Genomic DNA, 24,103 nt, shown 5'->3' on the forward strand with positions numbered 1-24,103 from the left:
TGGGTCTGAGGGAGGAGGGGCTGGGGGCCTGGACCCCTGGGTCTGAGGGAGGAGGGCTGGGGGCCTGGACCCCTGGGTCTGAGGGAGGAGGGGCTGGGCTCCTGGGTCTGAGGGAGGAGGGGCTGGGGGCCTGGACTCCTGGGTCTGAGGGAGGAGGGCTGGGGGCCTGGACCCCTGGGTCTGAGGGAGGAGGGGCTGAGCTTGTGCTCAGTATGAACACCTACCTCACAGCCAAAGATGAGGCCAAACCTGCTCCTGAGGAATCCGCTCCAAAGGAGGCCCCCCCAGCGGAGGCCCCCCCAGCGGAGGCCCCCCCAGAGTCTCCCAAAGGTGAGAGGGTGTCCCGCGGGCTCAGCAGAGCCCGGACTCCTCCCCCAGCTCTCCTGGCCCCTCTGCACTCTCTCCGTCCTCCCCACGGTGCTCCCAGAGCTGACCGCCCCTCCCCAGCCTTCCATGGCTCCCCAGTGCCCAGGGACAGAGCCCAGGCCCCCGCCTGGCCCTCAAGCACCCGCCCCCCAACACCCGGCTGATTCCTCACGGAGCCCTGCCCGCTCGCACTCCCGTCCATCTTGGCGCCTCTCCCGTTGCAAAGTCCCACTCGGGCCCATGCGGTCCACCCTCCCGTCCGCAGATGGGGAAACTGAGGCTGGAGGGGTGAGGCCGGCCTGGCCGAGGTCACACAGCTGCCTGGGGCCACGTCACACCAGGGCCTTTGGCTTCTGTGGGGAGGGTCCCTCCCGGCTCTAAGCCCCGTCCGCCCCCAAAGGGGCTGCTGCCCGCCCTGCGGCCTCAGCCCCCGCCCTGTCTCCCCCCAGAGGCCCCGTCTGCGGAGCAGTCCCCCACGGCCCCAGAGCCTCCCGGGGTTTTCCTGAAGAAGCCGGAGTCTGTGTCTGTGGAGAATGGTGAGGGGGCCTGGGGGCGGAGGGGCTGGGGGCCTGGACCCCTGGGTCTGAGGGAGGAGGGCTGGGGCCTGGGTCTGAGGGAGGAGGGGCTGGGGGCCTGGACCCCTGGATCTGAGGGAGGAGGGGCTGGGGGCCTGGACCCCTGGATCTGAGGGAGGAGGGGCTGGGGCCTGGGTCTGAGGGAGGAGGGGCTGGGGGCCTGGACTCCTGGGACTGAGGGAGGAGGGGCTGGGGGCCTGGACTCCTGGGACTGAGGGAGGAGGGGCTGGGGGCCTGGGTCTGAGGGAGGAGGGGCTGGGGGCCTGGACCCTGGGTCTGAGGGAGGAGGGGCTGGGGGCCTGGGTCTGAGGGAGGAGGGGCTGGGGGCCTGGACTCCTGGGACTGAGGGAGGAGGGGCTGGACCCCTGGGTCTGAGGGAGGAGGGGCTGGGGGCCTGGACCCCTGGGTCTGAGGGAGGAGGGGCTGGGGGCCTGGACTCCTGGGTCTGAGGGAGGAGGGCTGGGGGCCTGGACCCTGGGTCTGAGGGAGGAGGGGCTGGGGGCCTGGACTCCTGGGTCTGAGGGAGGAGGGGCTGGACCCCTGGGTCTGAGGGAGGAGGGGCTGGGGGCCTGGACCCCTGGGTCTGAGGGAGGAGGGGCTGGGGGCCTGGACTCCTGGGACTGAGGGAGGAGGGGCTGGGGGGCTGGACCCCTGGGTCTGAGGGAGGAGGGGCTGGGGGGCTGGACCCCTGGGTCTGAGGGAGGAGGGGCTGGGGGCCTGGACCCCTGGGTCTGAGGGAGGAGGGCTGGGGGCCTGGATCCCTGGGTCTGAGGGAGGAGGGCTGGGGGCCTGGATCCCTGGGTCTGAGGGAGGAGGGCTGGGGGCCTGGACTCCTGGGTCTGAGGGAGGAGGGGCTGGGGGCCTGGACCCCTGGGTCTGAGGGAGGAGGGCTGGGGGCCTGGACCCCTGGGTCTGAGGGAGGAGGGGCTGGGGGCCTGGATCCCTGGGTCTGAGGGAGGAGGGCTGGGGCCTGGGTCTGAGGGAGGAGGGGACAGGGCTCCCAGCCTCCAGTTCTCACCATAGAGTGTGGCCCCGGCCTGACGGCCCCCCCCCCCCCCCAGGGAAGGACGTGGTGGTCGCGGCCACGGTGAACGGGAAGGAGCTGCCGGGCAAACCCTCCATCAAGTGGTTCAAGGGGAAGTGGCTGGAGCTGGGCATCAAGAGCGGCGCGCGCTTCTCCTTCAAGGAGACCCACGACTCCGCCAACAACGTGAGTGCCGGCCGGGGCGGGGGGTGGGGGCCGGGGCGGGGGCCGGGGGCGGGGGGCGGGGGCGGGGGCCGGGGGCCGGGGGCGGGGGCCGGGGGCCGGGGGCCGGGGGCGGGGGCGGGGGCCGGGAGGCCGGGAGGCCGGGGGCCGGGGGCGGGGGCCGGGGGCGGGGGCGGGGGGGGGGGGCGGGGGCGGGGGGGGGGGGGCTGGAGCCCAGCAGGCCCTGCTGCTCTGTGGCCTGTGAGCACTCGGGTGTGGCCATGGGCCCGGTGCCCGGGATGGAGGGTGCTGGGGCCGCCTGGTAGAGGTTGTGTCTGCAGGAGGGGAGGCCGTTGGGGTCCAGGCACTTGGGCACCGTGTCTGCATTCCCCGAAAAGTGTCCGGGGTCAGGGGCATGGGCTCAGGGTCAAGACTGTCAGGCCTAGGGGGAGAGAGTGGTGGGGAGGGGGAGAGAGTGGTGGAGAGGGGGTGACAGCAGTGGGGAGGGGGTGACAGCGGTGGGGAGGGGGTGACAGCGGTGGGGAGGGGGTGACAGCGGTGGGGAGGGGGAGAGAGTGATGGGGAGAGGGTGACAGTGGTGGAAAGGGGGTGACAGCGGTGGGGAGGGGGTGACAGCGGTGGGGAGGGGGGTGACAGCGATGGGGTGGGGGAGAGCAGTGGGTGGGGACTGTGGGGGGAGAGCTGTGGGTGGGGGAGGGCTGGGGGAGAGAGAGCAGTGGGTGGGAGGGGGTAGAGGTGGGGAGAGCTGTGGGTGGGGGGAGAGGGTGGAGGAGAGGGTGTGGGGGAGAGAGCTGTGGGTGGGGGGGAGAGGGTGGGGGAGAGGGTGTGGGGGAGAGAGCTGTGGGTGGGGGGGTGGGCTTGGGGGGAGAGGGTGGGGGAGAGGGTGTGGGGGAGAGAGCTGTGGGTGGGGGGGCGGGCTTGGGGGGAGAGGGTGGAGGAGAGGGTGTGGGGGGGAGAGCTGTGGATGGGGGGGCGGGCTTGGGGGGAGAGGGGGAGGAGAGGTGTGGGGGAGAGAGCTGTGGATGGGGGGGGCGGGCTTGGGGGGGGAGGGGGGGGGAGAGGGTGTGGGGGGAGAGCTGTGGGTGGGGGGGCGGGCTTGGGGGAGAGAGGTGGGGGAGAGGGTTGTGGGGGGGGAGAGCTGTGGGTGGGGGGCGGGCTTGGGGGAGAGGGTGGGGGAGAGGGTGTGGGGGGGAGGAGAGCTGTGGGTGAGGGGGCGGGCTTGGGGGGAGAGGGTGGGGGAGAGGGGTGTGGGGGGGAGAGCTGTGAATGGGGGGGCGGGCTTGCAGGGAGAGCTGAGGGGGGGCTCTGGGAAGGGGCCGTGCACCCACCCCTGGCCTCGCCCCAGGTGTACGAGGTGGAGCTGCACATCGGGAAGGTGGTGCTGGGGGACCGCGGCGACTACCGCCTGGAGGTCAAAGCCAAGGACTTCTGCGACAGCTGCAGCTTCAACATCGACGTGGAGGGTGCGCTGGCGGGTGGGGCGAGGGTCTGGGGCCGGGGGTGGGGGACCAGGCCCAGGGCCGGGGTGTTCCACACTGGGGGGCAGGCTGCGTGCCCAGAGGGGGAGGGGGGGTGCGGGTGGTGGGCGGCGCTGGCGGAGGCTGGAGGCTCGGAGGCAGGTGAAGCCATTGCAGGAGCTGGAGAAGGGGCGGGAGGGCCTGTGCGGGGCGGGGTGGAGGGGGTGCAGGGGGAGGGTGTGCAGGAACAGGGGCGGCTCCACAGACCTGGGGGCGTGTGCATGGAGCCCTGAGGGTGCACAGGCTGGGGGGGGGTGTCTATAGCCCAGGAAGATGGGGTGCTGAAATCTGGAGGGCACAGGGAAGGGGGTGCAGGCCCAGGTGTGAGGGGGTATAGGCTGCCCAGAGGGGGGGTGCGTGGCAGCCAGGGGGAGGAGCCTAGGAGCAGAGGGTGCGCTGGTCCAAGAGGTGGGACCAGAGGCCGGAGGGGGTGGAGGGGGGCTGGAGGGGCCGGAGGGGGTGGAGGGGGGCTGGAGGGGCCGGAGGGGGTGGAGGGGGGCTGGAGGGGCTGGAGGGGCTGGAGGGGGCTGGAGGGGCTGGAGGGGGTGGAGGGGGTGGAGGGGGTGGAGGGGGGCTGGAGGGGCTGGAGGGGCTGGAGGGGCCGGAGGGGGTGGAGGGGGGCTGGAGGGCTGGAGGGGCTGGAGGGGCTGGAGGTGCTGGAGGGGCCGGAGGGGGTGGAGGGGGGCTGGAGGGGCCGGAGGGGGTGGAGGGGGGCTGGAGGGGCTGGAGGGGGTGGAGGGGGCTGGAGGGGCTGGAGGGGGTGGAGGGGGGCTGGAGGGGCCGGAGGGGGCGGAGGGGGGCTGGAGGGGCTGGAGGGGCTGGAGGGGGGCTGGAGGGGCTGGAGGGGGTGGAGGGGGCCTGGAGGGGCTGGAGGGGGGCTGGAGGGGCCGGAGGGGGTGGAGGGGCTGGAGGGGCCGGAGGGGGCCTGGAGGGGGTGGAGGGGGGCTGGAGGGGCTGGAGGGGGTGGAGGGGGTGGAGGGGGGCTGGAGGGGCCGGAGGGGGTGGAGGGGGGCTGGAGGGGCCGGAGGGGGTGGAGGGGGGCAGGGGGGCTGGAGGGGCTGGAGGGGGTGGAGGGGGGCTGAAGGGGCTGGAGGGGGGTGGAGGGGGGCTGGAGGGGCTGGAGGGGGTGCATGGGGGCTGGAGGGGCCGGAGGGGGTGGAGGGGGGCTGGAGGGGCTGGAGGGGGTGCAGGGGGTGGAGGGGGCTGGAGGGGGCTGGAGGGGGTGGAGGGGGTGGAGGGGGTGGAGGGGGGCTGGAGGGGCTGGAGGGGGTGGATGGGGGCTGGAGGGGCTGGAGGGGGCGGCAGGGGCCAGGGCTGCTCTTGGCCTGTGGTCAGGACGTGCCCCCAGCTGCCCCTCTCTCCCCTCTGCCTCTCCCCAGCCACTCAGGACTCCTCGGGGCCGGTTCTGGAAGAATTCAAGCGCACGTAAGCGACCCGGGCCCCGGGCTTCCCCTTGGGAGAAGGAGGATGGGGGGCGGCAAGGAGTGGGGACCCGCTGCGTCTGGGGGGGCTTCAGGGAGCTCACACCCCCTCTCCCCGGCCGCAGGGGTGAAGGGAAGTCGGAGGACGCGGGCGAGCTGGACTTCAGCGGGCTGCTGAAGAAGAGGTGAGGCCCCCAGAGAGAGAAGACGGAGGGGGAGGGCCCAGCAGGGGAGGCGGTGGGCGAGGCCACCCATGGACTCCCCGCCCGCCCCTCCACCCCTCCATCCTCCCGCCGCCTGCCCGCCCACCTCCTCCCGGTCTCACCCGCCCGCCCAGCCGGCTCCCGGTTCACCCGAGGACTAACCCACGGACCCACCTGCCTGCCCTTAGCCCATCCGTCCGTCTACCCTCCTGTCCGTCTGCCACCCACCGTCTCCCTGCCCGCCCTTCTGTCTGTCTGCCATTCCCCTGAGCCACTCAACAGGGAAGGGGTGGCATCCGATGGGGGGCCAGGGCCGTCCCTCTGGGGCCAGTGGGGGGCAGGCTGCAGGGGAGAGGCGGGGTGGAGGCCGGGAGAACAGGGGGGCGGCGGGGCGAGGTCCAGGAGGGGAGGAGAAAGGATAACGGGCCCAGCGCCGAGAGGGGCGGGCACACAGGAAGCGGGCGGGAGGCGGAGGGAGACCGGAGGCGGAGGGAGACCCGGGGCCGCCCCTCTCCCGCCCTCAGGGAGGTGGTGGAGCAGGAGAAGGAGAAGAAGAAGAAGAAGGACGATGACGACCTGGGCATCCCGCCCGAGATCTGGGAGCTCCTGAAGGGGGCGAAGAAGAGCGAGTACGAGAAGATCGCCTTCCAGTACGGCATCACCGACCTGCGCGGCATGCTCAAGCGGCTCAAGAAGGCCAAGGTCGAGGTCAAGAAGAGCGAAGGTCAGTGCTGGCCTGGTGGGGGGGGGGCGCCCCTGAGAGCCGCAGCGTCGCCCTAGCTCCGTGGTCGGCAAACCGCGCTCATAAGCCACAGGCGGCTCTTTGGCTCAGTGGATAGAGCGTCGGTCTGCAGACTGAAGGGTCCCGGGTTCGATTCCGGTCAAGGGCATGTACCTTGGTTGCGGGCACATCCCCAGTGGGGTATGTGCAGGAGGCAACTGATCGATGGTTCTCTCTCATCATTGCTTCTAACTCTTCCTCTCTGTAAAAAATTAAGAAAATATATTAAAAAAAGAAATACCACAGCCAGGAAGAGTCTATTTCGAAGAAGTGGCGTTAGAAGAAGTTTAAGTCTAAAAAATTTGGCTCTCCGAAGGAAATTGCAATGGTTGTCCTGTTGATATTTGACTCTGGTGACTAATGAGTTTGCCAACCACTGCCCTTGCTGGTTTGGCTCAGTGGATAGAGCGTCGGCCTGCGGACTGAAGGGTCCCAGGTTCGATTCCAGCCAAGGGCACATGCCTAGGTTTCGAGCTTGATCTCCGGTAGGGGGCGTGTAGGAAGCGGCCAATCAATGATTCTCTCCCATCGTTGATGTTTCTCTCTCTCTCTCCCTCTCCCTTCCTCTCTGAAATCAATAAAAATAAATATTAAAAAGAAAACGAAAAAAAAAAAAACTGTAGCATCCGATGTGGGGAGCCTGGACCCATCCTTTGGGGGCCCCGATCTGAAACGTGGGAGAGAGTCCTGTTCTCAGGGACCTCCGAGCTCGTGACCGTGACCTTTTTGTGACCTCGGAGAGCTGAGAGTCCGGGAGGGAGACGCGGCAGTGCTGGGACGGCCAGGGCGGGGAGGACCTCCCAGCTCACCCGCCCTGCGTCCCCCGCCGGCAGCCTTCACCAAGAAGCTGGACCCTGCCTACCAGGTGGACCGGGGCCAGAAGGTCAAGCTGGTGGTGGAGATCAGCGACCCCGATCTGCCCCTCAAGTGGTTCAAGAACGGCCAGGAGATCAAGCCGGGCAGCAAGTATGTGCGCGTGGCGGGGGTCTGGGGCCCGGAGAGAACCCCCCGAAACAGGCTGGCCCCTCGGAACCCGGAAAGGGCACCCCCTCCCACCCCCCAAGTGAAACGTACAAGGACCTCAGGAGCAGACACAAGCACTGAGGCCAGGATCCCGTTGAGAAGAACCCCAATGGCCAGTGCGCTGTGCAGTGCACATTCGATCGTGCAAATGGCAAGAACAACAGCAACAGGAATGACGCCAGTCAGGCCCTGACCGGTGTGGCTCAATGGATAGAGAGTGGGCCTGCGGACTGAAGGGTCCCAGGTTCGATTCCAGTCAAGGGCATGTACCGTGATTGCAGGCACATCCCCAGTAGGAGGTGTGCAGGAGGCAGCTGATGGATGTTTCTCTCTCATCGATCTTCCTTCCTTCCTTCCTTCCTTCCTTCCTTCCTTCCTTCCTTCCTTTCTTTCTTTCTCTCTCTCTCTCTCTCTTCCTTCCTTCCTTCCTTCCTTCCTTCCTTCCTTCCTTCCTTCCTTCCTTTCTTCCTTTCTTTTAATATATTTCATTGATTTTTTACAGAGAGGAGAGCTAGAAACATCTATGAAAGAGAAACATCCATCAGCTGCCTCCTGCACACCCCCCTACTGGGGATGTGCCCACAACCAAGGTACATGCCCTTGACCGGAATCGAACCCGGGACCTTTCAGTCTGCAGACCGACGCTCTATCCACTGAGCCAAACCGGTTTCGGCCAATAAAATATGCTAAGGAAAAGAAAAAAAAAAAAAAAAAAAGGAAAGGAAAAGCAGAAGCTGGACAGTGCCCGCCTCCCCCACCGTGTGTCCCTGAGCGGGGTGCCGGCCTGGGACCCGCGGGCGGCTCTGGGCCCGGGCTGAGCGAGGCTGCTCGCCAGGTACGTGTTCGAGAACGTGGGCAAGAAGCGGATCCTCACCATCAACAAGTGCACGCTGGCGGACGACGCAGCGTACGAGGTCGCCGTGGGCGACGAGAAGTGTTTCACCGAGCTGTTCGTCAGAGGTGCGGCCGGGCTGGGCCGGGGGCGGGACCAGAGGGCGTCCGGGGTCTCCCTGACCTCCCGTCCTCCCCCCTCCTGTGCCCTCAGAACCCCCAGTGCTGATCGTGACGCCCCTGGAGGACCAGCAGGTGTTTGTGGGCGACCGGGTGGAAATGTCCGTGGAGGTGTCCGAGGAAGGCGCCCAGGTCATGTGGTACGTGACCCTTGACCCCCCCTCCCCACCCCCACGACCCTGGGCCTGTACCCCGGAGTCCCCCCGAGGCCTCAGCCGCTCTCTCTGAACTCTGACCTTCACCGTCTAGAAATTCTAGAACAGCTGACTTCTACCTATGCCATCCCTGTTCCTGACCCCTGCTATTTCAGATTCATAAATCACTTATCCATCCGTTTGACCAATCACCCATCCATCCTCTGGCTTACCTATTCATCTCCACATCCCCCCTCCCCCGTCCACTCATCTAGTTATCCATCCACCCACCCACCCACCCACCCACTCACGCACCTACCCCTCCATTCATGCGTCCCCACATCTGTTCATCCGTCTGACAGATGCTTAGTAAGCGCCTACTGTGTGTTGGGCACACAGAGACCTACTGTGTGTTGAGATAAATGGAAAGATACTGTGTCACCCGGGTACCTGCCCTGGTGCAGTTTGTAATCCGGTACATTTCTGGAGTCCGTGGGTGTGAGAGACGGAGACAGGCCTTAATCAAGTCATCACACGAATAAAGACAGAAGTTCTGTTTTGACAAGTGTTTCAGAGGAGCCGTAACTGATGCTGTAACCACTTTTTAAAAATATATGTGTATATTTTATTGATTTTTTACAGAGAGGAGGAGAGAAGGATAGAGAGTTAGAAACATCGATGAGAGAGAAACATCGATCAGCTGCCTCCTGCACACCTCCCACTGGGGATGTGCCTGCAACCAAGGTACATGCCCTTGACCGGAATCGAACCAGGACCCTTGAGTCTGCAGGCCGACGCTCTGTCCACTGAGTGAAACCGGTTAGGGCGCTGTAACCACTTAAAAAAAAAAAAATCCTCACCTAAGGATATGTTGTTATTTTAATTGATTTTAGAGAGAGAGGAAGGGGTGGGGGAGAGAGAGAGAGACAGCAATCAGTTACCTACTGTATGAGCCCTGACAGGGGATTCGAACCTGCAGCCTAGGAATGTGTCCTGACCGGGAATCCAACCGGCGACTTTGTATTCTGTGTGTACTGGATGATGCACCAGCCCATGGAGCCACCCAGCCACCTTTTTCCTTTTAAATATTTTACTTTTCATTTCAGAGAGGGAGAGAGAAACATCGCGATGAGAGGAAACCGTTGATTGGCTGCCTCCTGCGCGAACCCCTCACTGGGGCCTGAGTCCACAACCCAGGCGCATGCCCCTGACCGAAACCGAACCCGGAACCCTTCAGTCCTCAGGCCGACGCTCTGTCCACTGAGCCACACCGGCTAGGGCTGTAACCACTTTTTAATAGGCAGAAGACGCCGAAACCGGTTTGGCCCAGTGGAGAGAGCGTCGGTCTGCGGACTGAAAGGTCCCAGGTTCAATTCCCGTCAAGGGCCTGTACCTTGGTTGCGGGCACATCCCCAGTGGGGGGTGTGCAGGAGGCAGCCGATCGATATTTCTCTCTCATCGACGTTTCTAACGCTTTATCCCTCTCTCTTCCTCTCTGTAAAAAAAAAATAAAAAAATATTAAAAAAATAAATAGGAAGAAGGCACTCAGGAAGTCAGGGAAGGCTTCCTGGAGGAGGTGACGGTTGAGCTGAGAGTTGAGTGATGAGGAGGTAGAAGTGGAAGGAAGGGGTGTCCCAGGCAAGGGCAGTGCCATTTACAGAGGCCACACTGCTGGGCATTTCTCTGTGACCTCAGGACTCCCTCGGTGCTCCCTCCTCTCCTCATGACCTCTTTGTGCGACCCCTGACCTATGACTGGCGTAGGCACCTCCTCGTGACCCTCCCCGGTGGCCATCCTTTATCTCTCTCCTGGGACCTCCCCTGGGCCCCTGACCCCAGGACGGTCGCCCCGGCCCGCGGCTCACCCTCTGACCCCCCCCGCCCCCCGCCAGGATGAGGGACGGCGTGGAGATGACCAAGGAGGACTCCTACAAGGCGCGCTACCGCTTCAAGAAGGACGGCAAGCGCCACATCCTCATCTTCTCCGAGGTGACCCTGGAAGACGCCGGCCGGTTCAAGGTCATGACCAACGGCGGCCAGTGCGAGGCTGACCTCATTGTGGAAGGTACGGGGTGGGGGAGGCGGGGGGCGGGGCCCGTGGGACGTGCTGCTTTGGGATTGCCCTGGATGCCTCCCTTTGCCTCACACTGCCTGCTGTTCCCGCACCAAAAGCTGGTGGTTTCCGGGCGGCTGCCTCCTCGGTGCCATGGGCGGACGGGAGGTGTGACACCCCCGTCTCCTTCTCCCCCCGCCCAGTGAAACAGCTGGAGGTCCTGCAGGACATCGCGGACCTGACCGTGAAGGCCTCCGATCAGGCCGTGTTCAAGTGCGAGGTGTCTGACGACAAGGTGACGGGCAAGTGGTTCAAGAACGGGGTCGAGGTGCGGCCCAGCAAGAGGATCATCATGACCCACACGGGGAGGTGCGGAGGAGACGGGGGCGGCTGGGGGGAGGGAGCGTGTGCATCAGCCAGCTCTAGCCGCGTAACGACCATCCCCGGACTGAGCGGTTCCAAAGAACAAGGACTTATTGAATCGGGTCTGTGGGTCGATGGGCGGCTGGCTTTCCTGGTGCTTGTGTGGTCAGCTGAGTGTCCGCTCTGCTCACCCTCCTGTGCTCTGTGGGGACCTGGAGGTGCTGGGCTGTGTCTGCTCTGGTCCTGGTGATGCCTCGTCTGCTAGTAGGGCTGGTCCTGGCATCGTCACGCGGTAGAAACGGGTTCGAGGGCGTGCAAAGGAACGTGACGGTGTGGCCTGGGCTGGGAACTGTCCCCATGTTGCTTCCTCCGTATTCCTTTATTTATTTATTTTCACTTATTAATTTTTTTTTATTGATTTGTTACAGAGAGGAAGAGAGAGGGATAGAGAGTTAGAAACATCGACGAGAGAGAATCATTGATCAGCTGCCTCCTGCACACCCCCTCTACTGGGGATGTGCCCAAAACCAAGGTACATGCCCTTGACCGGAATCGAACCCGGGACCCTTCAGTCCCAGACCGACGCTCTATCCACTGAGCCACACTGGTTATGGCTGCTGTATTTTTTTTTAAATACATTTTTATTGATTTCAGAGAGGAAGGGAGAAGGAGAGAGAGGAATATCAACGGTGAGAGAGAATCATGGATTGGCTGCCTCTTGCACACACTGGCCCTCCCCTCACTGAGGACCGAGCCAGCCACCCAGACATGTGCCCTTGACTGGAATCCTGTTGCGGGCTCATCCTCAGTGGGGGGGGGGGGGTGCAGGAGGCAGCTGGTGGATGTTTCCCTCTCATCGATGTTTCTGGCTCTCTGTTCCTCTCTCTTCCTCTCTGCAAAAAATCAATTATATATATATTTAAAAAAAAAATATATATATATATTAAAAAATAAAAAAATAAAAGTCAATTAAAAAATTGTACCGAAAAGGAAAGGGGTGGGTGTGAGCAGGTAAACTGCGTGGAGGAGGCTGCTTCTCGGTGGGGGTCCCGGGGTGACCTGGTTTGACCTCTGCCCTGCGCCCCCCCTCAGGATTCACAAGCTGGTGATCAATGACGTCCGCCCGGAGGACGAGGGCGACTACACCTTCGTGCCCGATGGCTACGCCCTGTCCCTCTCTGCCAAGCTCAACTTCCTGGGTGAGGGGCCCTCTGCTCTCCCCGGGGCCCCGCGCCCCCTCGGGAGCCAGCGTCCCTCAGAGCCCGAGGGGGGCACTCGTGGGGACCCATGCGTGGGACAGCCACGCTCCTGAGCACACCCCAGGCCCCGGTGCCCGGTGCCCCCAGACCCTCCCCCTGCCTCTGGGTGTGAAGGTGGGACCGGGCCCCGGGGATGTAGACCTAACCGCCCCTCTCCTGTGCTCCCCAGAAATCAAGGTGGAGTACGTCCCCAAGCAAGGTAGGCACCCTGTGGCTTCATAGCGGGCCGGCCTCCTGGGTCCGAGGGAGGAAGGGCTGGACCACTGGGTCTGAGGGAGGAGGGGCTGGGGGCCTGGGTCTGAGGGAGGAGGGGCTGGGGCCTGGGTCTGAGGGAGGAGGGGCTGGGGCCTGGGTCTGAGGGAGGAGGGGCTGGGAGCCTGGACCCCTGGGTCTGAGGGAGGAGGGGCTGGGGGCCTGGACCCCTGGGTCTGAGGGAGGAGGGGCTGGGGGCCTGGATCTGAGGGAGGAGGGGCTGGGGCCTGGGTCTGAGGGAGGAGGGGCTGGGAGCCTGGACCCCTGGGTCTGAGGGAGGAGGGGCTGGGGGCCTGGACCCCTGGGTCTGAGGGAGGAGGGGCTGGGGGCCTGGGTCTGAGGGAGGAGGGCCAGAGCCTGGACCCTGAGTCTCTGGCTGGGGGAACCCAGCTTCTCCGGACCCTCTGGAGGGCTCTGGGACAGCCCAGCTGCCGCCTCCCAAGTCCCCGGAACCCGCCTCTGCCCCCAGAGCCCCCGAAGATCCACCTGGACTGCTCGGGGAAGACTTCCGACAACTCCATCGTGGTTGTGGCCGGAAACAAGCTGAGGCTGGACGTGGCCATCTCAGGGGAGCCCCGCCCCGTCGCCACCTGGATGAAGGGGGACGAGGTGAGGGCGCGTCCCCCGCGCACTGACCGCCTGTCCCGCCTGGCTCTGCCCGGCCGCTTCAGGCGAGCAGCCGGCCTCTCTGAGCTCCACTGCGTTGTAAGACGAGGGCTGTGATTCCTTCTTCAGAGGGTGCCTTTGAAGACTGGAGATTCAGTTTGTCCATCACAGGGGACTGTCCCCGCACATGGTGGGTGCTCCGTCCATCCATCCATCTCTCCATTCATCATTCTCCATCCAGCTGTCTTCCCCCCACTCATCAGTTAATTGATTAATTCACCCGTCCACCCGTCCACCCATCCACTCATTCAACCAGCCATCCATCCATCTACCCATCCACTCATCCACCCATCATCCACCCATCCACCCATTCACTAATCCACCCATCCATCCATCTATCCACCCATCCATCCATCCACCCACCCATCCACCCACCCATCCACCCATCCACCCACCCATCCACCCATCCATCCACCCACCCATCCACCCATCCACCCACCCATCCATCCACCCACCCATCCACCCATCCACCCACCCATCCACCCATCCACCTACCCAGCCACCCATCCATCCACCCACCCATCCACCCATCCACCTACCCAGCCACCCATCCACCCACCCATCCACCCACCCACCCACCCACCCATCCATCCATCCATCCATCCACCCACCCACCCATCCACCCACCCACCCATTCACCCATCCATCCATCTATCCACCCATCCATCTATCCACCCATCCATCCATCCACCCACCCATCCACCTACCCAGCCACCCATCCAGCCATCCACCCACCCACCCATTCCCCCATCCACTCATCCACCCATCCATCTAAGGGAGGGCGGCGGGGGTCTGAGGGGAGGGCAGAGGCTGGTCTGGCCCGGGAGGGCGCCCATGGCCGTGGCGTGTGCCCAGGTGTTCACGGCCAAGGAGGGCAGGATGCGCATCGAGGAGCGTGTGGAGCTGGAGCGCAGCAGCCTGGTGATCGAGAGTGCGGAGCGGGCGGACGAGGGCCGCTACACCATCAAGGTCACCAACCCGTCCGGCGAGGACGTGGCCTCCATCTTCGTGCGGGTTGTGGGTGAGCGGCGGGAGCCGAGGGGGCTGCGTTTGGGGGTGGCTCCCTGAGGCCGTGGGGAGCCCCCTGCCTCTCCTCTCCCCCCCAGACGTCCCCGACCCCCCGGAGGCTGTGCGGGTCACCTCCGTGGGAGAGGATTGGGCCATCCTGGTCTGGGAGCCGCCCAAGTACGACGGCGGGCAGCCAGTCACCGGTGAGTGCCTGCATGACCTCCGACCTCCGACCTCCGACCTCCGGGTCCCCCGGCTTCTCTTTGACCTCCCAGAGTCCGTAGCACCCTCAAGGACCCCCACTCCCCCGACACCTGGTTTCCATTTTTATTTTATTTTTTTAATATATTTTATTGATTTGAGAGGGATAGAGAATCAGAAACATCGGAGAGAAACATCCATCAGCTGCCTCCTGCACACTCCCTGCTGGGGATGTGCCCGCAACCAAGGTACATGCCCTTGACTGGAATCGAACCTTGGACCCTTGAGTCTGAAGGCCGACGCTCTATCCACTGAGCCACACTGGTCAGGGCTGGTTTCCATCTTTTTTTTTTTTTTTTTTTTTTTAAATATATATTTTATTGATTTTGTACAGATAGGAAGGGAGAGAGATAGAGAGTTAGAAACATCGATGAGAGAGAGTCATCAATCAGCTGCCTTTTGCACACCCCCTACTGGGGATATGCCCGCAACCAAGGTACATGCCCTTGACCGGAATCGAACCCGGGACCCTTCAGTCCCCAAGCCAACGCTCTATCCATTGAGCCAAACCGGTTTCGGCTGGTTTCCATCTTTTTAAAAAATACATATATATTTCCATTGATTTCAGGGAGAGGGAGAGAGAGACTGAAACATCAACCATGAGAGAGAATCGTTGATCGGCTGCCCCCTGGGGATGTATCCCGCAACCGGGGCACCTGCCCCTGACTGGAGTCGAACCCGGGACTCTTCAGTCTGCAGGCCGACGCTCTGTCCATCGCGCCAAACTGACTAGTTTGACATCCCACAACCCCTTTGGTCTCTGCGTACCTCTCCTCCCCAGCCACCTCGGAATCCTCCGTCCGAGCAGCAGCCTGGGATTTTCTGTGACCCCTGACCCCTGATGTATGGCCCGTGACCCTGATCGGTCCGTGGCCCCGGGACCGGTGAACGCTGACCGCTGGTCCTGGCCTCAGGGGCCCTCCCTGCCCCGCTGGCCTGCGGCCCCGCCCCGGCCTCTCCGGCCCCCACGACTCTCTGCTCGGGGCTGTTGGGGGGCAGGGTACCTCCTGGAGCGGAAGAAGAAGGGCTCCCAGCGCTGGATGAAGCTCAACTTCGAGGTCTTCACGGACACGACCTACGAGGCCACCAAGATGATCGAGGGCGTCCTCTACGAGATGCGGGTCTTCGCCGTCAACGCCATCGGCGTGTCCCAGCCCAGCGTCAACTCCAAGCCCTTCATGCCCATCGGTGAGGTCCCCCCCGAGCCCCTGCCTGCCTCTCACTCCTGCCTCCGACCCTCCTGCCTCCGACCCTGTCTGCCTCCGACCCTCCTGCCTCCGACCCTCCTGCCTCTGACCCCTGTCTGCCTCTGACCCTCCTGCCTCCGACCCTCCTGCCTCCGACCCTCCTGCCTCCGACCCTCCTGCCTCCGACCCTCCTGCCTCCGACCCTCCTGCCTCCGACCCCTGTCTGCCTCCGACCCTGTCTGCCTCCGACCCTCCTGCCTCCGACCCTCCTGCCTCCGACCCTCCTGCCTCCGACCCTCCTGCCTCCGACCCTCCTGCCTCCGACCCTGCCTGCCTCCGACCCTCCTGCCTCCGACCCTCCTGCCTCCGACCCTCCTGCCTCCGACCCTCCTGCCTCTGACCCTCCTGCCTCTGACCCTGCCTGCCTCCGACCCTCCTGCCTCCGACCCTCCTGCCTCCGACCCTGTCTGCCTCCGACCCTCCTGCCTCCGACCCTGTCTGCCTCTGACCCTGTCTGCCTCTCACCCCTGCCTGCCTCCGACCCTCCTGCCTCCGACCCTCCTGCCTCCGACCCTGCCTGCCTCTGACCCTGCCTGCCTCTGACCCTGTCTGCCTCTCACCCCTGCCTGCCTCCGACCCTCCTGCCTCCGACCCTCCTGCCTCCGACCCTGCCTGCCTCTGACCCTGCCTGCCTCTGACCCTGCCTGCCTCTGACCCTGTCTGCCTCTCACCCCTGCCTGCCTCTGACCCTCCTGCCTCCGACCCTCCTGCCTCCGACCCTCCTGCCTCTGACCCTCCTGCCTCCGACCCTCCTGCCTCCGACCCTCCTGCCTCCGACCCTCCTGCCTCTCACCCTGCCTGCCTCTGACCCTGCCTGCCTCTGACACCTGCCTGATTTCAGAGAGGAAGGAAGAGGAAAGGGGGAGAGAGAGAGAGAGAGAGAGAGAGAGAGAGAGGAGAGAGAGAGGAGAGAGAGAGAGAGAGAGAGAGAAGCACGAGTGAGAGAGACATCAATGGTGAGAGAGAGAGAGAGAGAGAGAGTCATTGATCGGCTGCCTCCTGCACGCCCCCCAACCTGGGCACATGCCCTGGACTTGGAATCAAACCGTGACCTCCTGGTTCATAGGTTGATGTGCATCCTCTGGCCCCCTCTCTGACTCCTGACCCTCCCTGCTGACCCCTGGCCCCTCACCTCCCCCCACCCCCCTTTCCCTGGACCCTGACAGCGCCCACCAGTGAGCCCCGGCACCTGACGGTGGAGGATGTGACGGACACCACCACCACCCTCAAGTGGAGGCCCCCCGACCGGATCGGGGCGGGCGGCATCGACGGCTACCTGGTGGAGTACTGCCTGGAGGACTGTGAGTGCCCGGCGGCGGCTCCGGGCCCGTGGGCGTCCCGGCCCATCTGTCCAGCCTGGTCCTCAGGGCTCCACCGCTGCCCGATCGATCGGGGCGGGGCGGGGAGGGCACGGGGCTGCGGGGCGGGGCGGGGAGGGTGCGGGGCTGTGGGGCGGGGCGGGGAGGGTGCGGGGCTGCGGGGCTGCGGGGCGGGGCGGGGAGGGCCCGGGGCTGTGGGGCTGCGGGGCTGCGGGGGCCGGGTGGGGAGGGCGCGGGGCTGCGGGGCTGTGGGGGCCGGGTGGGGAGGGCGCGGGGCTGTGGGGCTGCGGGGGCGGGGCGGGGAGGGCCCGGGGCTGTGGGGCGGCGGGGCGGGGGGGGCCGGGTGGGGAGGGCGCGGGGCTGCGGGGCCAGGCGGGGAGGGCGGGGAGGGCGCGGGCTGCGGGGCTGCGGGGGCCGGGCGGGGAGGGCGCGGGGCTGCGGGGCTGCGGGGGCCGGGCAGGGAGGGCGCGGGGCTGCGGGGGCCGGGCGGGGAGGGCGCGGGGCTGCGGGGCTGTGGGGGCCGGGTGGGGAGGGCGCGGGGCTGCGGGGCTGCGGGGCGGGGCGGGGAGGGCCCGGGGCTGTGGGGCTGCGGGGCTGCGGGGGCCGGGTGGGGAGGGCGCGGGGCTGCGGGGCTGCGGGGGCCGGGCGGGGAGGGCGCGGGGCTGCGGGGCCAGCCGCCCGGCCACGAGGTCGAGGTCGGAAGGCAGACCCCGCTCCGCCCGCCCTCCAGCCGAGGAGTGGATCCCGGCCAACGCGGAGCCGGTGGAGCGCTGCGGCTTCACCGTGAAGGACCTGCCCACGGGGGCCAGGATCATCTTCCGGGTCGTGGGCGTCAACATCGCGGGGCGCAGCGAGCCGGCCAGCCTGGCTCAGCCCGTCACCATCAGGGAGATCGTGGGTGAGCGCCCCTGACCCCGACCCCGCTCTCCTGCAGGCCGGCCCTCCCCAGGCCATCGCTAGGGCCCCCCACAGCCTCATCGCCCGTCTCCCCTCCCCCTCCCGAGGGCCCCCCACGCCCCGGCGCTGACCTCCCCTGGTTTGTGTCCGCAGAGCAGCCCAAGATCCGGCTCCCCCGCCACCTGCGCCAGACCTTCATCCGCAAAGTGGGGGAGCCCATCAACCTCGTCATCCCCTTCCAGGTGCACGGCCGGGGTCAGGGCCGGGGCTCAGGGTCAGGGGTCAGGGCCGGGGACCAGGGCCAGGGCTCAGGGCCGGGGTCAGGGCCGGGGTCAGGGCCGGGGCTCAGGGTCAGGGGTCAGGGCTGGGGACCAGGGCCAGGGCTCAGGGCCGGGGTCAGGGCCTGGCTCAGAATCAGGGGTCAGGGCCGGGCTCAGGGCCGGGCTCAGGTTCGGGGTCAGGGTCAGGGGTCAGGGTCGGGGTCAGGGCCGGGCTCAGGGTCAGGGCTCAGGGTCAGAGGTCAGAGTCAGGAATCAGAGTTGGGGGTCAGGGGTCAGGGTTGGGGATCAGGGTCAGGGGTCAGGGTCGGGGGTCGGGCCAGTTCCCACAGGAGAGCCCCGGCCGACCTCTGCCCCCCCTCCCCCCAGGGGAAGCCGCGGCCGCAGGTGGTGTGGACGAAGGGCGGGGCGCCCGTGGACGCCTCCCGCGTGAACGTGCGCACCAGCGACACGGACACCGTGTTCTTCGTGCGGCAGGCGGCGCGCTCGGACTCGGGGGAGTACGAGCTCACCGTGCAGATCGAGAACATGAAGGACACGGCCACCATCCGCATCCGGGTCGTGGGTGCGGGCCGGGCGGGGCGGGCGGGGCGGGGCGGGGCGGGGCGGGGCGGGGCGGACGGGGCGGGGGCGGGGTGGGGGGAGCCAGGTGGGAGCTGAGGACCCTGGCGCGGGGGCAGCCCGGGAGGCCAGGCCGGGAGAGGGGGCGAGGGGGGCCCTCGGGGCCCGGGCTGGCCTGAGCACCCGCCTCCCTGCAGAGAAGGCCGGGCCCCCCGTGAACGTGGCGGTGAAGGAGGTGTGGGGCACCAACGCGCTGGTGGAGTGGCAGCCCCCCAAGGACGACGGCAACAGCGAGGTCACCGGCTACTTCATCCAGAAAGCCGACAGGAAGACCATGGTGAGGCCGGGCGGGCGGGCGGGGAGGGGGGCAGGTGGGAAAGCTGCCAGGGATTGGAGTAGGTGCTGTCCCCCCCACCTTTTCCAGCTGGGGAAACCGAGGCCCAGAGGGCTTGGGAGAACAGGTTGGGGCTGAGGTTTGGTGCATGATGGGTTTTCTTGCGTTTTAATTGTTTTTTTTTGTTAATCCTCACCCAGGGATATTTTCCCCCATTGATTTTTGCTTTTTATTTTTTTAAAAATATATTTTTATTGATTTCAGAGAGGAAGAGTGAGGAAGAGAGAAACATCAATGATGAGAGGGGATTATTGATTGGCTCCCTCCTGCACCCTGGGATTGAACCCACAACCCGGGCATGTGCCCTTGACTGGAATCGAACCCAGGACCCCTGAGTCCCCTGAGTCTGCAGGCCGACGCTCTATCCTCTGAGCCAAACCACTAAGGCCCCCATTGATTTTTAGAGAGAGTGATAGGAAAGGAGAGAGGGTATGAGAGAGAGAGAGAGAGGAGAAGAAGAAAAACATCATGTGAGAGACACATCCATCTGTTGCCTCCCGCATGCACTCTGACCAGGGCAGGGGGTTAAGCCTGCAACCCAGGTACATGCCCTTGACTGGGAATCAAACCCAAGGCCCTTTGGTGGGAGGGCCAATCCCTAACCACTGAGCACACCGGCCAGGGCATCTTTTTTAAATGGAGATAAAATTCACCTAACAGTGTTAAGCATTGATGTTGAAGTGGCTTTCAGTACATTCCCAGTGGTGTGCAACCGCCACCTCTATCTAGTCCCAGAACGTTTTTAAAAAAATTATTTTTATTGCTGAAACTGGTTTGGCTCAGTGGATAGAGCAGCCTGCAGAATGAAAGGTCCCGGGTTCGATTCCGGTCAGGGGCATGTACCTTGGTTGCGGGCACATCCCCAGTAGGGGGTGTGCAGGAGGCAGCTGATCGATGTTTTTCTCTCATCGATGTTTCTAACTCTCTATCCCTCTCTCTTCCTCTCTGTAAAAAAATCAATAAAATATATATTTAAAAATTTTTATTTTTATTGATTTCAGAGAGGAAGAGAGAGAGAGAGAGAGAGAGAGAGAGAGAGAGAGAGGATGAGAGAGAATCCTTGATCAGCTGCCTCCTGCACTCCCCACCCCGGAGATCGAGCCTGCATCCCCGGGCGTGTGCCCTGACCGGGAATCGAACCCTGATCTCCTGGTTCATAGGTCGATGCCCAGCCCCAGAGCCACGGCGGCCAGGCTAGTCCCGAGGCATTTCACACCTGAAAGGAAACCCCGTATCCACTAAACAGTCACCCCTTTCCCTCGCCCATCCCCTGGCGACCCCCACTCTGCTCCCTGCGTCTGCGGATGTGCCTCTTCTGGACGTTGCCTAGCAATAGAATCGCACCATCTGCGGCCCTTAGTGCCCGGCCGCTGTCCCTCAGCCTGGTGTCCTCTGGGTTTCGGTGTTTCTGCCTCTTCCTGGCCGAGGGATGGCGCGTCTCCATCCTCGGATGGGCCTTTGGGTTGTTCGTCTTCAGACCTCTGTGCTTTCCTTTCCTGGTTTGTGTCCCTGACTTTTCCACTCTTTTTAAAAAATATATATATATTGTATTGATTTTTTACTGAGAGGAAGGGAGAGGGATAGAGAGTTAGGAACACCGATGAGAGAGAATCATCGATCAGCTGCCTCTTGCACACCCTCAACTGGGGATGTGCCCGCAACCAAGGTGCATGCCCTTGACCGGAATCGAACCCGGGACCCTTCAGTCCGCAGGCCGAGGCTCTGTCCCCGAGCCACACCGGTTTCGGCTGACTTTCCCACTCCTCCCGGTCCTCCCCCCAGGAGTGGTTCAACGTCTACGAACACAACCGCCAGACCCACTGCACGGTGTCCGACCTCATCGTGGGCAACGAGTACTTCTTCCGGGTTTACAGCGAGAACATCTGCGGGCTCAGCGAGTCCCCCGGCGTCTCCAAGGACCCGGCCCGGATCCTCAAGACGGGTGAGGCCGCCCCCTTCCCCCTGGGTCCAGCCCCTCCGGGCTGCAGCCGTGGCCATGGCTCCGCTGCACCCTGCGCCCCCAGGCCCCACGCGGATGGCGGCTGGGGACGGCGGGGCTCGGTCGCCTCACAGGCTCATCTCCCCGCAGGCATCAGCTGGAAGCCGCCCGAGTACAAGGAGCATGACTTCCGGATGGCCCCCAAGTTCCTGACGCCGCTGCTGGACCGCGTGGTGGTGGCTGGGTACACCGCTGCGCTCAACTGCGCCGTCAGAGGCCACCCCAAGGTGCGTGTGTGTGCGTGTGTGTGGGTGTGCGTGTGCATATGTGTGTGACCCTGGAGGGGAAGGGTCAGCAAGACGAAGTCCCGCCCACGCCCATCACAGCCCCTCTGCCCCTGGGGCTTGTCTCTTCTCCGTTCATGGGCTTTGCTCCCCTTTAACCGGCTGCTCAAACCCACCTGCCGCCAGCTTCTCTGAATAAAGTTTTATTGGAACACGGCCCTGCACACGCTCTTGTGCATCGTCCGTGGCCTGCTATGGGGGGAAAGGCGGGGTCAGAGGGAGCTACAGGAGCGGTGCTTTGGCTGGGAGCAAAGACTTGCAGACTCCCAGGCCGGAGCAAAGCCAGGGGAAGGAAGGCCTATCCTTGCACCAATCTTCATGCGATGGGCCTCTCGTATTAAAATAATAATAAAAAAAGTAAAAATAAATGAATCCTGCTGGGCCCTTGGGACCCCCAGGAGTGAGCTCCTCTTCTGCAGCGGAGGAGCCCGAGGGTCAGGGGCGCGATGAGACCAAGGTCATGCGGCCGTAATGAGGGGGGGGGCCCAGCCAACGGGGGGCTCAGACCTCCTCCCGCCAGGGCTGTCCCCCCCCACGGCCCGGCGCCCTCTCTGAGCTGCCCGCCTCCTGCCCCTCTGCAGCCGAAGGTGGTCTGGATGAAGAACAAGATGGAGATCCGAGAGGACCCCAAGTACCTGATGACCAACTACCAGGGCATCCTGACGCTGAACATCCGGCGCCCCTCCCCCTTCGACGGGGGCACCTACACCTGCCTCGCCGTCAACGAGCTGGGGGAGGCGCTGGCCGAGTGCAAGCTGGAGGTCCGAGGTGAGGGGCCCTCCGCCTGCTGCCGAGCTATGGGTTAGACCCTCGGGAGCCGCCCGGGTGTGTGTGTGTGTGTGTGTGTGTGTGTGTGAGCGCCTGACATGGCCTGGGTGGTGTCCCAGGTCCCAGGGGAGTCAAAGGACAAGAAGGAAGCGAGCCGAGACCCGTGTGGCTCAGTGGATAGAGCGTCGGCCTGCGGACTGAGAGGTCCCGGGTTCGATTCCGGTCAAGGGCATGTACCTTGGTTGCGGGCACATCCCCGGTAAGGGGGTGTGCAAGAGGCAGCTAATCGATGATTCTCTCTCATCGACGTTTCTAACTCTCTATCCCTCTCTCTTCCTCGCTGTAAAATATCAGTAAAATATATTAAAAGAAAAAAAAGAAGGAAGCGAGTGAGGGGAGCAGAGCAGGTGACCACCGCGGCCTGCAGTGGGAGGCGTGTGGACACGGCCTCGAAACAAACGTGGGAGCCCAGGATCACGCCTTCCTCCTGCACAGCCTGCCCCAGGCTGTCCCCCCACCTCACTCTGCCTGTCCCCCCTCCCCCCCCTCAGCCTGCAGCCTCAGCTTCAGCTGCTGGCCCTCTTTCTTTCTTTCTTTCTTTCTTTTTTTGTGGTTATTTTTTAATTGATTTCATTCAGAGAGGAAGGGAGAGGGAGAGATAGAAACATCCATCATGAGAGGGAATCATGGATCGGCTGCCTCCTGCACGCCCCCTGCTGGCGGTCAAGCCCACAACATGGACATGTGCCCTTGGTGGGAATCGAACCCGGGACCCTTCAATCTGCAGGCCGACGCTCTATCCACTGAACCAAACTGGCTAGGGCTCCTCTTCCTTTTTTTTTTTAAAAAAAATATGTTTTTTATTGATTTCAGAGAGGGAGGGAGAGAGAGAGAGATAGAAACATCCACGACGAGAGAGAATCATGGATCGGCTGCCTCCTGCAAGTCCCCCCCACCCCGGGGATCGAGCCCACAACCCGGGCACGTGCCCTTGACCAGAATCAAACCTGGGACCTTTCAGTTTGCAGGCCAACGCTCTAGCCACTGGGCAGCACCGGCTAGGGCTCCTTTTCCTTCTGAATGCTCCCCGCCTCCGTGTCTCTCTGCAGCCCACCCCACACAGGGCCCAGAGGACACTCTGTCCGGGGGCTCCCTGCCCTCCAGGGGCTCCCCAGCAGCCAGGCGCCCCTCAGCCTGGCGTCATGGTCCTGCATCTGACCCCTCCCCTCCCCTCCCCCCGCCGTCCCTCTCCGGCCTCATGTGCCCCCGTTTTCCTCCACGCTGTTCGGGCCACACGGAGCCGTGGGCAGTAGGACAGACTGGCCGTGCTCCCTCCTGGCCCTGGGCCCCTGCACGTGCCATCCCGTCCCCCCAGAACCCGCTTCCTCGTCGCCCCACACTGCTGGGCTCTGCGGGGGAGCTGCTGGAGAAGCCCCTCCCCAGCTGGGACCGCCCCTGACCCCAGACAGCAGACAGGAGGGTCCCTACACGGGGCTCAAAGTCCCCCCAGCCTTCCCCTGTCAGCCTCCAGTCCGCTCTCCCCTTTTCCAGCTGTTCCATCAGCTCAGAAATAGCCCCACTCCGGGGTTCCGGGTCAGCCTGATGCAGCCGCTGCCCAGAAATCTCTGCTCAGATGCTCCCAGTTTGGGGTTCCAAGCTGCAGGCCTCCCGGGCAGCCTGGCCTTGGGGCGGCGCCTGGCCTTGGGGCGGCACCCTGCAGGGAGGAGGGCGGGGAGCCGGCGCCCCCTGCTGGCCACGCGAGTGCAGCAGGCGGAGGGGCCTGGCGGGGCGCGGGCCGGGGGAGCCGGGTCCTGCGCCCCTCCCCGCAGCCACCCCTCCCCCTGTCCCCGCAGTGCCTCAGTGACGTCCCCGCCGCCGGATCTGAGCCTGAGCCGAGCCCCCCGACGGCGACCACTGAGAGGAGAACAATCTTGTCTGGAGACGCGCGTGTCTGTCTGTCCTTCTTGCCGCCGCAGCCCCGCCTTCCTCCTGGGCAGGGCTGGCCCCTGGGGCGGGGGTGGGGGTGGGGGTGAGACACGACAGCCAGGTCAGCGGTACCCCCCCCCCCCGCCTTAAGGTAACCCCACGATAAAACAGACCACTCGGAGGCCGCCGTCCAGGAAATCGCCACTTTAGTGGGGCCACCACGTTGCTATGGCAACCACGGAAGCGTCAGGGGCGGACCCGTTAGACTGGCGCCCGGGAGTCGGGGAGGAGCCCAAGGCCCGGCTGGAAACGGGGCGCTGGGTCCCAGGG

The 24,103-nt window shown here is 64.6% G+C and overlaps 1 protein-coding gene across 1 annotated transcript; it reads left to right on the forward strand.

Annotated features, from left to right (window-relative positions):
- The first annotated feature begins 206 nt into the window (after positions 1-206).
- MYBPC2 (myosin binding protein C2) lies at positions 207-23,812 on the forward strand. Its single transcript, XM_036437644.2, has 27 exons — positions 207-330; positions 816-902; positions 2,003-2,151; positions 3,494-3,611; positions 5,045-5,090; positions 5,212-5,271; positions 5,814-6,013; positions 6,904-7,036; positions 7,929-8,053; positions 8,139-8,244; positions 10,131-10,303; positions 10,495-10,660; positions 11,747-11,853; positions 12,083-12,112; positions 12,635-12,774; positions 13,687-13,852; positions 13,938-14,042; positions 15,100-15,288; positions 16,514-16,648; positions 17,397-17,564; positions 17,717-17,805; positions 18,211-18,406; positions 18,600-18,739; positions 20,579-20,738; positions 20,886-21,022; positions 21,661-21,847; positions 23,701-23,812. Exons 1-27 carry the CDS (start codon positions 213-215, stop codon positions 23,709-23,711), a joined length of 3,441 nt encoding a protein of 1,146 aa, XP_036293537.1. The 5' UTR covers positions 207-212; the 3' UTR covers positions 23,712-23,812.
- Positions 23,813-24,103: the final 291 nt, after the last annotated feature.

This window comes from Pipistrellus kuhlii, unplaced genomic scaffold (genome assembly GCF_014108245.1).
Source record: "Pipistrellus kuhlii isolate mPipKuh1 unplaced genomic scaffold, mPipKuh1.p scaffold_m20_p_147, whole genome shotgun sequence".
Taxonomy (NCBI): Eukaryota; Metazoa; Chordata; class Mammalia; order Chiroptera; family Vespertilionidae; genus Pipistrellus; species Pipistrellus kuhlii.

Bases quoted from the DNA above. Each gene is read 5' to 3' on its own strand.
- MYBPC2 (XM_036437644.2), top strand. From the start codon at position 213: ATGAACACCTACCTCACAGCCAAAGATGAGGCCAAACCTGCTCCTGAG. The intron at 6,014-6,903 runs GTCAGTGCTGGC...CCCCGCCGGCAG, and splicing joins CGAGGTCAAGAAGAGCGAAG to CCTTCACCAAGAAGCTGGAC. The intron at 13,853-13,937 runs GTGAGCGGCGGG...TCTCCCCCCCAG, and splicing joins CATCTTCGTGCGGGTTGTGG to ACGTCCCCGACCCCCCGGAG.